The 16529-nt window shown below is 36.4% G+C and overlaps 3 protein-coding genes across 3 annotated transcripts; 1 reads left to right on the top strand and 2 right to left on the bottom strand.

Moving 5' to 3' along the window:
- The first annotated feature begins 271 nt into the window (after positions 1-271).
- Positions 272-2590, top strand: Mrm2 (Mitochondrial rRNA methyltransferase 2). Its single transcript, XM_074089377.1, has 3 exons — positions 272-525; positions 607-808; positions 886-2590. The coding sequence occupies exons 1-3, from the start codon at positions 371-373 to the stop codon at positions 1276-1278; spliced, it is 750 nt and encodes a 249-aa protein (XP_073945478.1). The 5' UTR covers positions 272-370; the 3' UTR covers positions 1279-2590.
- A 7-nt stretch (positions 2591-2597) lies between these two features.
- On the bottom strand, positions 2598-7102 carry LOC141429139 (uncharacterized). The gene is made up of 4 exons (XM_074089376.1): positions 6895-7102; positions 6360-6570; positions 5524-5739; positions 2598-4902 (listed from the first exon to the last, which is right to left on the bottom strand). The coding sequence occupies exons 1-4, from the start codon at positions 7009-7011 to the stop codon at positions 4685-4687; spliced, it is 762 nt and encodes a 253-aa protein (XP_073945477.1). The 5' UTR covers positions 7012-7102; the 3' UTR covers positions 2598-4684.
- A 1064-nt stretch (positions 7103-8166) lies between these two features.
- Rab40 (RAS oncogene family member Rab40) lies at positions 8167-15729 on the bottom strand. Its single transcript, XM_074089374.1, has 5 exons — positions 15233-15729; positions 13406-13543; positions 11983-12176; positions 10653-10875; positions 8167-10024 (listed from the first exon to the last, which is right to left on the bottom strand). The coding sequence occupies exons 1-5, from the start codon at positions 15333-15335 to the stop codon at positions 9813-9815; spliced, it is 870 nt and encodes a 289-aa protein (XP_073945475.1). The 5' UTR covers positions 15336-15729; the 3' UTR covers positions 8167-9812.
- Positions 15730-16529: the final 800 nt, after the last annotated feature.

The following is a 16529-nucleotide window of genomic DNA, read 5'->3' as shown; positions in this document are numbered from 1 at the left end:
TACTTGAAGGACAAGGTCCTTTTAGTAGTTGAACGAAAGAATCACAAGCACAAGAAAAAAAAACCTCCCACGCAAAATGTAGATTGTAAGTTTAGTGGGATCAAAAAGAAAAGAGTGGATGAACAGGCGACCTCAGTTCAAATTTGGCTACATTGGGCTACTCAAGCTGTCAAAAATGGCGATATCAGGTTCCGAGTGGTTGGCAACACTGTTACTGAATTGAACTGTCACCACGGTCATGAAATAAATTAAAAAAAATATAATTGAACTGTGTACAAAAACTGGTACTTATTATTTTATTTTTGTTGTACTTCATAAGTTCATAACTTATCAAGGGATTTTAAAGCAGAAAAATTTCTATTTTTAAACAATGTGGACATCGCGCTCGACTGCGCACGCTTCTTTAAGCTATACAAAAATGTGTTTCTTAGTTAATTGTCTCAAAAGGTTGAAGAGTTCTCAGCAGTGGCTAAGTCGTCAGAAAGCAGACCCTTATGTCGAAAAGGCGAAGATATGCAACTACAGGTAACTATTTATTGTGATGCTTGTTATCACCACTAAATATTGCGGTAATACTAATTAAGTTCTTAATTTATAATAATACAGATGTCGAAGTGCTTTCAAATTACTCGAAATGAACGAAAAGACAAACATACTGACGCCAGGTCTCACTGTTATCGACCTTGGAGCATCGCCTGGATCTTGGACTCAAGTTGCAGTTCAGAAAACAAATGCTGATGGGGCTGATCCTAAAAAACCGAAAGGCTCTGTGTTGGCCATTGATAAGCTACAAATATTTCCTATAGAGGTATGTAGATGATGACACTTTACTCCTAATGACTCAGGCCATTAACATACCACTGTTGAAAATATTATTTGTTGCAGGGAGCGATAATACTAAACAACATGGATTTTTCCACTATTGAAGCACATGATAAAGTAGTAAAAGCTTTAGGTGATCGAAAAGTAGATCTAGTCCTGTCAGACATGGCTCCTAGTGCCACTGGTGTCCGGGAGTTAGACAAAGATAGAATTTTAGGCCTCTGTTACATGGCCATTAGATTTGCAGCTTTAGTCACAAGAATTGATGGCAACTTGCTGTTTAAAGTTTGGGACGGTAAAGAGGTACCAATACTAGAAATGGACTTGGAAAGGTTTTATAAGAGTATTAAAATTTTGAAACCTCAAGCAAGTAGATCAGAGTCATCAGAGAAGTTTATTTTAGCCAGAGGTTTCAAAGGCATCCAGAGGCCTTTGGAAAATGGACGCTGGGGTTAGAGTACCTGCATATAATGTAGAATTGGTGTCTGAAGCCCATATTAATATACTACACTCAAATTAACATAAAGAAGACAGGAGTTCTCCTTTTATACTATTCAGTTCCTACCATATACCTACACCTTTTATGTTAAATCACTCTTAACCCCTCGTATGCGGCAGCCGTTTCAGAATTTGACACCTTGGTGCGACAACTTTACGTCAGTAGAGGTTGCCCGCTTCGCATTTTAGTATTTTGATTTGGAACGTATCTGTGCTTACGCAGTTCATAAACTGGCACAGATGTGTCTAAGCATACGAAGGGTTAAGAGCTTGTGTCATATCAGCCTTTCTAACCTTGTGCAGCCCAAATATGCAATTTAATGTACACAATAAGTTCAAGGGAATTATGGACCTATGACAAAGAAACAAAGTAATATTTCTTTTGTTTCAAATTTGATTTGATTTGATTGACTTTATTTCCGAAACCATTAGGTTAAAATTGTTTTGTCAATTTTTTTTTATATTTAGATGGTGGGCCTCACAAAGTAAAACAGGATCGCTTTTTTATCTGATTGTTCTCAAACTTTGTTAAAATCTTATACTGCCAATTCCACTTGCCCCGTGTACTTCACAAAATATAAATCAACAGCAAGAATAACTGCAGAATGTACTTAATGGAGCACAGTCAGCATCTAACTAAAGTAGCTGGTTACTTTTGTACTTTGTTGTTTTACAGCTACATACTTAGCGCCATAAAAGATTGACAAATGTGTTAATGTTACAGAGTAAAAAAGTAACCAGCTACTTTTGATCGTACAAACTTTTCAATGAAATAAGAACTTTAAATTTATGTAAGTCCAAAATCATAAAACTTGGAATTGTCGGCACAGTCTGTAGAACTATGTATGATAAAAAAGTCAGGACTTATGAGGTTAAATACTTTAAGTTTAGCTTATCTATAAGGGCTTACCAATCATTGTCTTCCATATTATTATGACTATAAGCTAATATATAATATTGAATGTGCAGTTAAGTGCAAACTAATCAAAAATACGTTAGAATTAATATTTTTAAAGTGGTGAAAAAAGTACACCTTTTACACTCAACTATAGATACATATTCTTACCAAATAAATAAAAAAAAATATATATATTTTTGGACTTTACTGTCCCTACCTATAGGTAATCAAGTTGATGTATACTCAATTTAAATAAAATAAATGTTCTTATGGTGTAGTCACAGATTACCCCCTCGGTTTAGTCTAGCTGTGTAGAAAATATAGAAATATACTTACTACCACTTAAATAAGGTTTATGGTCAAATAAAACATGATTACAAAAACTTTAATTTTATTCATAGTAGAATCTTTGAAGCCATATAACTTTAATGTATTTATTTGCTCATGTATGTGTTTACTATATATTTTTTTAATTTACATATATATCAAGCTTTTTTAAACATTAGCTAAAGATTTGTAATTTCAGAACATAATCTACAAAATATATTTTGTTTAAAATTTTTAGGTTTGATTTTTAACCTTTTAACCGCCAATACGTTTTCATTCGTACGTGCCCGTATCGCCAACTACACCGAAACTATATGACATTTTGTCTTAATTATAAGACTGCAGCGAAATGAGCTGGATAATTTTTGTCTTATAATTCAGACAATGGCGGTTAAAGGGTTAATTTCTGTTTTGTACGACTTGCATTCCAATTAACTGTAGTAATAAAAATATCACAATTGATAGTAATAATACTCAAAACATCTAGCCGCCATAGAATTAATGCGCAAGGATCGGAAAACTCCCATTAAGTTGCAATGTTTGTTTTAACATCAAGAGGTGTAGGTACTAGGTAGTGATGGGATGTTTAGTTTAGATGATGCAAGTACAGTCAGCAAGGAAACTTGTATTAAAAGCGATTTAATTATCAAAAAATAATAAAAACTCAACCCGTCTCTCATAGAAAGCTAATAAACATTAGCTTTTGCTCGCGACTCCGTCTACGAAAAATTCGTAAGTATGTCCTTCCCAGGATCAAATTAAATATCTCCATACCACATTAGCGTTTTAAGCATAAAAAGGCAACAGACAGAAATACTTCTACTAGTTCGCATTTACCTATAATATTAGTAAGAAAAGACTGTTACAATATTATAATGCCCGAATGACATCCATAGAGTGAAAAAACTTTCTCGACTCGTGAAGGGCTCCTAAAGCCGTCTTGCAGGAAAAAATAAATCTAGATTTAGTAGTTAATCCAGGCTTAAGCTTGACAGTTCCATACAATTTGACACTACTAAACTGAGCTTAACGCTAACTCAGAGATTTATGTGTTTACTGCAAGTGGGCCTAAGATGTTAAAACACTCAACTGAAATAATGGTCATTTTCTGACCCTTGTCTATGTGTCAGCTACAATGCATTATTTGGACGACAACTTATGTATGACTCGTAAACCCCCTATAAGTAAGTAGCCATGTCTTTTATTCGAGTCACTTGTACGCAGAACACAATGAAAATAAACTGAAATGTTGATGCAACTATGTTTTGTAAAATCATTGAGTATTGTTAATTGGCTGATATTTATTTTGACAATATTATAAATTATGCTAATAAGTACTTATTTAGAACCGGACGAGAATAGGCTTCAAGATTTCATAGTTGCATCAACTGTTCTAGCATACTATGTTATAATTAAAGCCAAGAAATATCCGGGACGTATATCTTTAACTCTACCGCCACCATGTACGAGTATGAGCGATATTTGGACACGTAGAGCTAGTTCCTCTGCTCGCAAGGGATGTATGAAGCATGGTCTCTTTTCGGCTCCATGTCTAATTAGGTCAGAATCCTTATCGTCTAACGCTCGCGTTCACAGATGGTGAATATTACAGACATTGTGGTCCAAAAAGGATTACCGTAAAACCCGAAAAAAAAAAACGCTCATTGATAGTAGCAGAGGTGAAAGTGGTGCTGGGCACGATAAAATCTTTACCCCTCTTTTTTTAGTTTTGGGGCTGCGTACCGCGGATGTAGGTACTCCACGATTTTGGAAGGGTTGTTTGGTCACGGCTCCCTCCGACTAATTTTCTCATGTCCAAGTGTTCAATACTATTCGTCAATCCGTTTTCAATAACTGAAAACTAGAATGATGGACTGAAATGACGCCAGAATGAGCGCATACGCGATGCGAGGGAGCTATTCCCCCCACTGCCTTCACTTCCGCGGTCATGCTGTGATCGCTGGTGACACCCAAACGTAGTAGGTACGCACAATACGGCTAACCGTGCAGTTTGAGCACGCCGTCTCTTTCTCAAGCGATAGTTTGAAGAGGGACGGCGTGCTAAAACCGCGCATAGTGCGTATGCCGTATAGCCTAACCTACAAATTGAGGCAGAGTTAAAGACATCTCATGAACCGTTTACACAAAATGCGTTCGTGTGCCATGCGTGAGTTTGTTAAGCTGCGCTGCGGAGAGCAGGCTGGAGTGAGCGGCATGGTCGAGCAGTAAGAGCCGCTCGCCGCGCTCGTCGCTGCGGACGGCGCGGGCGCAGCGGCCGCCGCCCGTCTCCAGAGCGAAGCTGCTCACTGCGCAGATTGCGTAGATGAACGTCAGCACGAATAAGCCGCAGCCGAAGTCTGGAATAGAGATGCGTCGTGTACAGTCAAGGGCATAAATATCTGTACAGCCATAACGTCAAATATATACATCGACCTTATGGTTAGTGGGATAAAGGTGTATAGGTAGATATTTTTGACGTCTTGACATTGTATATATATTTATGCCCTTGTACCAGGCGGGTTACTATGAAATTCGAAGTTCGTATCGTACCGTCCCTCTCACTCTCGTATTCATCAAATAAGTGTAAGCGGGACGGCAAGATACCGATGTTCGAATTTTGCACTTCGTAGTATTAGGGCCAGTTGCCATCATAAACGCGGAGCTACCTGGGTCTTCTTTATTGTATTTTGTGTTGTGGCAATAAATGTCATTTTACCTTATCTTATCTTCATCATCATCATCATATCACATACAGTTTTACTTATGTTATGTATGAACTTCCTTGCTGCTGTCTCCAACTTTCATCATCATTATCACGCCGTAGGACCGGACGTCCACTGTTAGACATAGGCCTTCCCCACGCCTTCCCCATAGACCTCTTGTTATGTCAATACGGCATCAGTAGCACGAAGTTTCCATCCTGGTACGTAATTCAGTTTTTTGACTGTACTTAAGTTTTTCACCTACAAAATACTAACGGTAAAAATGATGTCCGCCGAACAGATGCACGACGCACGGATACCCGTCCCCGACCACGATGGCCACAACCAGTAACACGACGCCCACGCACGCCGCCATCACCCACGGCAGAACATATTCGCGCTTGTACTTGACGGCGCCGTACAGGAGCGAGATGCAACACATCAGATAGATCGAGGTCAGTATCGTGCTTGTGTACAGGAATATTACAGTCACTGGAATGAAATAACGAACATCAACATCAAGCTCGTAAAACTTACCGGGTTTGTGCATTTATGGGTAAAACGCGGTAAGCCTGACTTGCAGTAGAACCTTTTCGCAATAAACGTTTCATTGGCTTCCTGGATGAAAACAATGATGGCTTACTGAGACATTGTGCTGGATATCGTGACGGTGGTTTACCTACAGCTATATTTTAACGGTTAACCCGTTAGAAACAAAATCGCTAAGTGTAAATAATAACTGTTTTGAAAAACATTGCAAAATCTAGCCGGTTACCTATGCGAACGCTTAGGTTGATGTAGTAGTAGTACATATAAAAGCTAAACACGCATCACGAAACTGGATTATTCTCAGCCCCAGCTATACTTTTTTTTAATTGTGCTCTAGTTTCAGATTAGGAGAAATAACGAAGCTTTTAAACAGGTGTTCTTAGCACGAATTAAATTGCTTATATGCTTAAAAGATGTTAATAGTCACAAAAATACAAAATTCATTAAAAGAACAATCGAAACCGGCAAATTCGGTATTTTATCTGGAGCAGAAAATCTAAATTGCGCCCACTGTCTCAAAATATTGCCGAGAACAGCGAAGCACCTTTTTAATTAGCATTTACCTGAAGCTAGATGCCGGGCTTTGGCAAATCTCCGTTGGTTGTTAGTGCTCATAACGTCTCCTTCGTGGAAGGTCATCTGCTCTCCGTCGGTCACCTCGTAAATCCCTCGACGCTCCGCATCGTCCTCCATGTCCACGTGAAGCATCGACAACATCTCACCGACGTGTGAAATACCAACTAATAAAATCACTAATACGAAAGACGAAAGCGCCTGTAAAAAATAAATAGCCATTCGAAATTGTAAGAACACAATCGTATTTAAACAATTCACCGTGGTTTTTTTTTTAAGAATTTCTACCAGTGCCGCAAACGCATGTAAGCGTTCACTTGAATTTCACCTTGCGTTAGACGCAGAAGCGTTCAAATGGTTCATTGTGAACCATCAAAGTTATGTCTCTCAGTTGCGTTCAAGGCACTGCGAAATTCTCAAAATATATGAACTCTTAGATATGCATATAAAAAGTTTAAAGCAATAAAAGGCTTATTATATGTTCAAAGCACCGATTACGTTAATACCAATTTGATGCACACTTACGATTTGATGGACGGCGATAAGAATTGCGCCTTGACGCAAATTAAAAATATACAAAAAATTCTTTAGGCGAATCATCATTTTGTGCGACAGTTTACATTGCTTGGTTCTATCAAACATTTGTGATATTTATATTTCTAAAGCATATCCACTACGAAATGTTAGCTTTGTTTGGCTACTCCACTACTGACAGTTTAGTGAGCTACGCGCTATGCCGCAAGGCGCATGTTATATTTTATTGATCATTTATTGCGGGTCCTTGCGTTTCACGCAACTCTCTTGTATCATTTTTAACTGGAGTCATGACGGTCGTCAGATGTTTTGTAGCTAATAAAAGGGATTTTAGATTTATCCGCCAAGAACTTATTGTAAGCATGTCAAGGTAGACTATCATGGATTTGCATAAAATATAAGTATTTGCTTCGTGAGCAATAGATATCGTTATTACATTACCAATAAAAGTTACTCTGATTAAGACAAAAAAGTATTTAACCCTTTTTCAGACTCCGTTAATTTAGATACCCTCCTACAAAATCGATCATAGTTTTAAAAATATTGTTTATAGACGACCGGATGGCCAAGTGGTTAGAGAACCTGACTACGAAGCTTGAGGTCCCGGGTTCGATTCCCGGCCGGGGCAGATATTTGTATGAACAATACGAATATTTGCTCTCGGGTCTTGGATGTTTAATATGTATTTAAGTATGTATTTATCTATATAAGTATGTTTATCCGTTGCCTAGTTTCCATAGTAGGTACAAGCTTTGCTTAGTTTGGGACTAGGTCAATTGGTGTCACCGTGTCAGGTGTCCCATGATATTTATTTATTAGTTAAAAAGCGAACCATTTTCCACAAATTAAATAAATACCATGGGACACTTGACACCAATACTTAGTCCCAAACTAAGCAAAGCTTGTACTATGGATACTAGGCAACGGATTAACATACTTATATAGATAAATAAAAACCATCCAAGACCCGAGAACAAACATTCGTATTATTCATACAAATATCTGCTCCGGCTGGGAATCGAACCTCAAGCTCGAAATCAGACCTCAAGCTTTGTAGTCAGATTCTCTAACCACTTGCCATCCGGTCGTCAAATTAATTAAATTTATTTTGTGTAAGTATTGTAATTTGAGCAAGGCCTAGTATTTCTTTAGATTTGTATAATGTTATGACCGAAATACGCACTATGTCTGAAAAAGGGTTACATTAAGTGCTGTCACTAAATTATTTTTCTAGTCAGGCATTGACGTAAAGGAAACAAAAAGTTATTATCATAAATTAAATGTATTTCACAACTTACAATAGTAGTGATAGTGACTGCATCAATCTAACCCAAACTTTTAGCTGGCATTAGTGTATTTGGATTATGTTTATCAACTAAATCAATCACAAGTGAAAATTGATCAGCTCGCAATATAAACCAAATAATATTTACAAAGTTGGTTACTCTCGTCAAAAATCATAATTTATCAAATTGATAACTTTACACGTCCAGCTGGATTCTGTAGCAACTATCGAAATGTATGATAGAAAGTTTTGAAATAATGTTAATAATCAGAAATTTGGAGCTTCGGTAGAATAAACGTTACACTAAGTCATAACGCAAGTGGCCATGAATTATAAATAGTTCAGACCTTCTAGGGACGGATGGAACCAAACTTGTATTGATTGACACACTTCCAATCTCTGGTCAGGTTTGTGACTATCTAATAATGTTGATAATAACAACACTTAGTGAACCTATTTAATGTTAAATGCAAAATAAACTACATATTGTCACATGCTAGACCATACACTCATACACAACCTTTTGAAAATGTACAAAAAATTAAAATATCTCATTCTGTGACATTAAATTGATTAAAAACTTAAATAATAATACCTAACATGGTAAATAAGTATTCTGAAAATATATTGCGTTAATTTAAGTTGAAATTTGACTGAACTTTTGGTATACAATGGATTCCTCGAAACGATTAAATATTTACAAATATAATTACATACATGTGACCTTATTCTCTAAAACTTATTAATAGTGGACAAAAAGTGACTTGTTTATTTAAACGGCTAGATATCCGTGTCGGACTTCGTATGGAACATTGTACTTATTTTGAAAAAAAAAATAGTACTTTTTACTCTATTTGGATAAGCACAGAGGTAAAATTAAATTGTATGAAACCCTACAAAATGTGCTGCTTTGTAGCACCAATGTGTAACTACCTGCAAACTTGAATATTAACAAGCATGAGTAACACTAACATTTTGGTTGTTCATCAAATTGGATCCATAGTTCTTCATACAATATAACTTTTGTTTAAGTAGGCAGATGTATAAGGCAATAATTAACTCGAAAACTTAAAAAGTCCTCAACAAATATTCTCTAAAAATGTGCCACAATATAAAAAAAGTTAATGGCACTTGATTGAAACCTTATACATTTGCTATCATCATCTGGCTATTAAATTAAACTAAAGAATATTTGTTTTCACAATTCAGTGGGATATATCAAGACAGTTGCCATGCTACAATATATTCACATATAGTTATAATAACGTAACTTCTATATTCACATTATGACCATTTAAGTAACAATACCTTAATACTAAAAACTAGTCACAAATCCGTTGTCATAACAGCCTGTATTGTGTTAGGATCATTTTTGAACTATTCTATCGGGTGTGATATCATCGAAATACAACGTGGAAGGATAATTACTGTGATGTTCCGAATTGCTTAGTTAGATGTTTTAACAGTAAATTGGCAGTTAGAAAAAAATCGTTTAAAAATATGATATAAGACAGGTTCAATTCTGTCTATAAAACTTTTTCACTAAGTCCTTCGACCTTTCACCTTTATCTTTCTAAAAGTAGTCATCTAGTCATTGACACAGATTTGTACACTTGAAGAGTACTCAAGCTATGTTACAAGAGTTTCGTCCGGTGCAGTTGAGTCTAGTGTGATGTGGGTGTTTGGAGGTCCTCGCGCGGTGCCGGCTCGGCGCGGCGGAGATGGCGTAAGACTTGAGGTGGGACTTGAGAGTCGTGGGTAAAGGAAGCCGCTCCAACCCGTACACTGACGTTCGAGCGACTATCGCCCGGCAGCACAGCTCTTGGAGGCTTAGCACTGCAAAATCAAAGTATTTTTTAACATTTAAAGTCAACACGCGAAGTTCATGTGACGTTCAATTTAAAAGTATTTTTTATACTATTCAATGTTATTTCAATATGTTTTCCTTCTAAATGTATCTGAAATCAATCATAACATATACATAACGTATACTGTAAAGTTCGGGACCCAGTTAATCTAATTTAATCACTTGAAAGGATATTTATAAAAAAAAAAATATTTATTAATAATGTTTATAAATAGCCTTGAAGTCAAAATTCACAGCATGCTATATGAGTCTTTTAGGAAGACTTTTATGGCTTTATATTATTACAGATTTTTGAGGTCCATTTGATGTCTACTTGCGATCCATTAGTGTGTTGAGTTGAGACTTGTTTGGGAAATGCTACTATTCTAATTGGAGTATAAGCCTTATTACAACGTGAGACAGTTTTAGTTTCATGTTTCATAGATGAAATGTTTACTGGCCAAGATATGGTCGGAAATTTATATTCAGTATATTTTTGAAACATTTTTTGTACCAATGAATTTAAACAGTCTTCCACATTGAAACTTTAAAGCAAGCACCTCACGCTCGAACAACAAATAAGTTCACAAGGTAAAAAAACAAATAGGACAAAAATACCTTTATTACTCCTCCACAGCCGTTCCATGCCGTTTCTATGCAGCGCCATGCGGGACAGTTCACAGAAACTCTCCCGTATGTTGAAGTCACACAGCGGGCTCACTTCGAAGAACGCCATATGGTTCTTAGCTGCATACATCTCCGCGTCACGCTCTTGCACTTGACGTTTGAACGCGAGGTGCAGCCGGTTGCCGACTAGTACCTTTGGCACTCCTGGGGCGTGCTGTATTAATTATTTAATGGCTTTAAAACATGATAATTATCGCAAATGCGTGTCGGCAGCTATTGTTTATTAATAAACAGTTATCACGCAGCGTTTGGTGATAACTTGCCGTAGCAAAGCCCAGTTTAGATTTGCAGGAAACTCGTGCAAGATGCATTACATTGCGGCGTTCGATTGAGCACTTAAAATCAGAGGGGCTACTACGAAACTCGAAAATCGGAGTTCATATCGCATCGTCCCTTTCACTCGCCGTAGTAAATGACATAAGTGTCAGCGGGACGGCAACATACGAAGTTCGAGTTTTGCACTTCGTAGTGTAGGGCCAGGTTCGTTTTGCGAGCTCGCAATGTAATGCAACTTCACCGATTCTTTTTGCAGGTCTTATTTCTGTTCATGACAGCGCATGCTATTTGCGAATAAGACCTTGGCTGCTAAATGCAAATTAGAACCATTTTAACGCATCAAGTTTTTTCGATGACGCAACTTTGGTCCCTGTAACACAAGGGACTCTTAGCACTGGATCCAAATTAGGTAGTTATTACTGACACATCCCAAACTACTTTTTACTATGTAGGCGAGCACTACGAACGGGTTTTTGGAAATTCAAACCATAAAGAGGTGGAATTAGGGATAGAATGCAAGTGCCTGAAGTTTGAAGAAAAGGTAGGAGTAAATTTTCATTTATTTCTACACGGACGAAGTCGCATGAAAAGCTAGTTATTTTATTACATAGATATAGGAGTAAAATTTCGGGGCGTCGGAATAGGTTCTGTGATTCATCTTGCTCATGTTAGATCATAATTACCTACCTACTGGGCGACCGAGCTACGCCCGTTCTAAAACACGAAATACGCGTTTTCCCAGAAATAAGACCAAGCTAAAAAATTCGTCTGTTTGCCCCCGAAAACCCCCAAACAACAAATTTCATCGAAATCGCTAGAGCTGTTTCCGGAATCCTCGAAATAAATAAATAGACAAGAATTGCTAGTCAAAAAGAAATAAACTAGAAAAAAAGATATTCACAATATAATCTCATCTGCATACATATTTGCATTTAGTAATTGCACAATATTATCATAATCAAGAATAAAACATTATAATATTTACCCTTTCAACTTCCTCGAGCCACCTGTCGATGCTATCAAAAGACCACTTGTTTGTGATATCATAGACCAGTAGAATTCCTTGAGCACCGCGCGAATACGAGCGTATAATGGTACAAAACCGCCCCTGCCCTGACGTGTCCCATAGTTGAAGCTTCACTCGCTTGCCATCCAGTAGAATGGTTGTCGTTTTGTAGGCTGAAATTAAAATATTTAAGACTATGTTACACAAATTTGTAAATTTATACTTAATGCAAACCTCAAATGTGTCTTACACTTTTAGGGCAGTAAAATATTTAAAATAACAGGTATATTTTATTCGAAGTTTACATACTGCTAATATTATAAATGCGAAAGTTTGTAAGTCTGTTTGTTACTTCATCACATCTAGACCACTGAACCGATTGAGATGGAATTCGGTATACTTACAGTTTGAATCCTGGGGAAAGACACAGGATAGTTTTTGGTTTTTATCCCGGAAAATTGCATATTTCCCATATGATAGCCATAACCGAATTCTACGCGGGCGGAGTCGCGGGTAACGGCTATTTGGGTATAAAAATTTACAAATTGTAGCACTCAAGGTTTTTTTTTCACAAAAAAAGGCTTGCATTTGACCACAATCACGCCTGGCCTGATGGTAAGTGAAGATGTGGACTATGATGGAGCATGCTTGCCTAAATGCACATGCGGCTGAGGTGTAGCAATAATTTTACGTCTTTTCTTCCTACAAAGTTATATTTTCTGTTTTCAGGCAGTAAATGATAGTTATTTCCTAGTGTGTCATAAAGATTGTTGCATCATGTATGATGTCACGATTAAATACGCCATTTTTATATCACGTTATAAACAATGTATGGCAGTGTTTTCCAACAATGTGTGGTTCAATAGTTGTGTTGCGGGTATGCCGTAAACAAAACCAAAATTTTATGTAAAAATCGCTTTTCTCAAAATATGTGCGGAAATGTATTTGTGAATGTCACAAAATGGAGACATTAAGTCTCTCATTTATAGCTCCATACATTACTTCTTGGCCTAAGCCCTTGAGGAATGTATGAAAATCCATTATTGTCTGCTGCCATAACTTTTTAAATTTGCTTACTAACATTAAACTGACAAAGGAAAAAATACAAACAGTCAACCTAGACTTTATAAGCATAGTTGCAACTGCAACATTAAAATAAAAAAAACTTTAGTACTATATTAATTAAGTGTGGTTAAACATGGTGCTCATCATCATCATCATCATCATTCATCAACAGTGTCCGACTTTCAATATCTTTAAACACTTTTTATATTATAAAATTCTAATAAAGTCTACCCCAAACTCGTCCATCAATCCTTCTTCATGGCCTCTGCAGTAATGTACATAATAAGAGTATTGCAAATAAAAATTTGTTTCCAATGATTTATTATTTCTTCCTTACCACTTCCGCTACAAAATGGTGAATCAGCAGAGCCATCTTCCAGATCTTGCAGTATTTCCTGCTTGCCGACATCAGAGTCTCCTACCAACAGGACTTTGAGGAGGTAGTCGTAAGACTTGGGAGCTGCTGGAGGGCGACCTGTGTTAATGAAATGCATGAGATTAAAATAAATTTATTTACTGCAGCAATATGAGCTTTGACATCAATCCTAAACATGTTCCATTATGAAAAAAAATATATAATAAGAGGGTGGCAAAGGAGCATGTGGGTCACCTGATGGGAAATTATCACCACTGCCCATGAGTACCAAATATTCAAGGAGAGTCTTTAAAGTCTGTTGCAGCCTTTTAATATAAAAAAGTACATATGTACTTATATAAGCCCTTTTAAATATATTTTACTAATTATCTAGATTATATATCATGTTGATCAAAATATCTATATACCAAATTTCATCAAAGCAGTGGTTTCGACGTGAAAGCGTAACAGACAGACAGACAGACAGATTAATTTATAATATTAGTAGGGAAGTAGGATAGTAGGGATTGCATTCTTTGTATGAAGCAGTTACAGAAAAAAATATAAAGCTGAAATGTGAAACATGATAATTTCCAGCAAAGAAGTAGTGTGTATACAAAGCAGTTACAGACAAAATATAAAGCTGAAATGTGAAACATGATAATTTCCAGCAAAGAAGTAGTGTGTATACAAAGCAGTTACAGACAAAATATAAAGCTGAAATGTGAAACATGATAATTTCCAGCAAAGAAGTAATATAATAGTAATAGTAGGTATACACACATACCATTTTCATCAAAATTAGCCAAGTGAAAACAAACAAAGGAAAATAAACAGAAATTATAATATTTATTTTTATTTTCTATTCCATATGAATTTTGGAAAATGCTGGAAACTGGCTTTATCTATTATAATTTAATTATCTACTCGCATGCTAAATTTGGAGGTTTCTACTAATTATAGTTTCAGAGATAGAACCACTTTAAATGAAAGAAAGATAGAAACCATTTATTTGTGACAACCTTTGAAATAAGAAAAAGAAATTAAAATTTATGCATGGAAAATAATGGTTATATAAATCCTTTTTATTCCCTATAATTCATGGTAATTTCAAAAAAGTACCTTCTTGGTGGACCTCTGAGGCTCACTCACAATATTGGTCCACCAAATTTCAAGTCTCTGGCTCCAATAGTTTTTGCTAGGTGATGATGAATCAGCCGGGACATGTTTTTTATTTATAATAATAAATAGAAGATAAGTTTTCTGGTAAGACCATTTTCTTTATGTGGTTATTTGTTAATACAGATAAATTATTTGCAGATAAGTTATTTCCATTATCTTGAATGTTAACACTTGTAGCCTCATGTAAAAAGTAAAAGCCTGATGGAATTTTAATAAAAATGACTAACTACAAAGTTAGCTTTACTATTTACCTGCATATATATAGTTCAGTTAATGTGCTTTTAAACCTATCATGATCAATAAATAACAGCATTAAAAGTGGATATTTACTACAGTAACTAAACAAAAAACAAAATAATTCATCATTCATCCCTTTTTTACACACCTAATTTCTCAAAGAAATCATGAATTTGCTTGACTAAATAGTCCAGTCCTAGACAAGCAAGCATCAGACAACTTATTTTACTGGCTATGAAGTCTCAAATTGTTTTTGCATTCATAATAATTAAGTTTCGTTACGAAGGACGAATCCCTCGTTTTGTTCTACTGTTCTTAATCTAATTACCTACATAGTCCAGTGTCTTACTAAATATTGCAAACTAATACATTATATAAACCGTCAATCACCTGTCCTTTGATGGTGCGACCTCGGTAACGTAGTGCTCCCGTTCTGTGCGACTTGATTAGTCGCCTGCTGCGGGGCTGCTACCATTCCTGTCGTGGTGAACATACTTCCGACCTCACTCGCCTGATGTCCAGGTGGTCTTTACCGCGCGCAAATGTATACATAATACTGCCGAAACTTATTCCTTCGCGCAATCCATCAAGTTCTACTTCAAAGTCACAAATAAACGAGCACACAGTGCTCTCGATAAACACAAGAATTCACTTTTTGTTTCACATGCCAACCAAAATACGTATGTTCATGTACACAAGGTCGTGCGTTATTAAAGTTAACGTTTTCACATAGCTATGTACAGTTGGTTCCTGTGAATTTAATAACTGTAGGTAGACGGCCACATTACTGCCTTTCCAATTATGTTTAATTGAGATTAGCGACACAAAAACAACCCAATTTACAAGAAAAATATGATGATGAATGAGCGAAATGAAATGAATGAGTTAGTTAAGTCAAATACATGAGTGAATGAATGAATGAAAGAAAAAGAAAAGAAAATTGGATTTATTTATTTTCTGCCACAGGTAATGCAATGCAAAGGTTTTATTTAATAATGGATTGCTAGCAAAATTCCCATTTTGTAAAATAAGACTACAATTTGATTACAACACAAAATTACTGCGTGGAACAACGTTAGATAAGAAAATTTTGCATAATTAAAAACCGGTAATTGCTTTGAAAGTAACGTCACTATAAAGTTTTTTTTTCTGTTTTCTTTTTGGGAAGGCTAAGGCACTTGGCCATGCAGCAAAAGGTATTTTTATCTTTTGCACGCAAATTATTTAGCTAGGCTTTGGGCTAATCTTACAGGTAGACACATGTTGTAAGTGTTGTATAATATTATCCGCAGAAGGTATGTTGTGTGAGAAGCATGTGAGAAGGTCCGAGACATGATGTCGCAAGAGCTAGGACCTAGCTTGCGCAGGCCTCTAACTTAGCTTGCAGTAAGCTCTGTAGCCAGGCTCCTGGGACGCCCAGGTGGCAGACGCCACTGCGACTATATGGCCAGTCCGATGCTGAAGATAATATGTTAAAATGTCCTCTTTTACTATGATACTACGACCGTGAAAATTGGCAATAAATATACATATATGTACGTATATACCAGGGCGTGCTTCGTGTTAGCCTATAATATAGTGGTGTGATCTACGGCTTCTCTCTCAAGCAGAGGGTAGTAGGTTCAAATTCGGACTCGGGCCATGCTTGGACCACTGTATTTTTCGAAATTAGGTACATTTTGAGGAA

Source organism: Choristoneura fumiferana, chromosome 6, assembly GCF_025370935.1.
Source record: "Choristoneura fumiferana chromosome 6, NRCan_CFum_1, whole genome shotgun sequence".
NCBI classification, from domain to species: domain Eukaryota; kingdom Metazoa; phylum Arthropoda; class Insecta; order Lepidoptera; family Tortricidae; genus Choristoneura; species Choristoneura fumiferana.
Note: the sequence above shows the minus strand (reverse complement) of the source record. Positions and strands in the feature narration are given on the sequence as shown.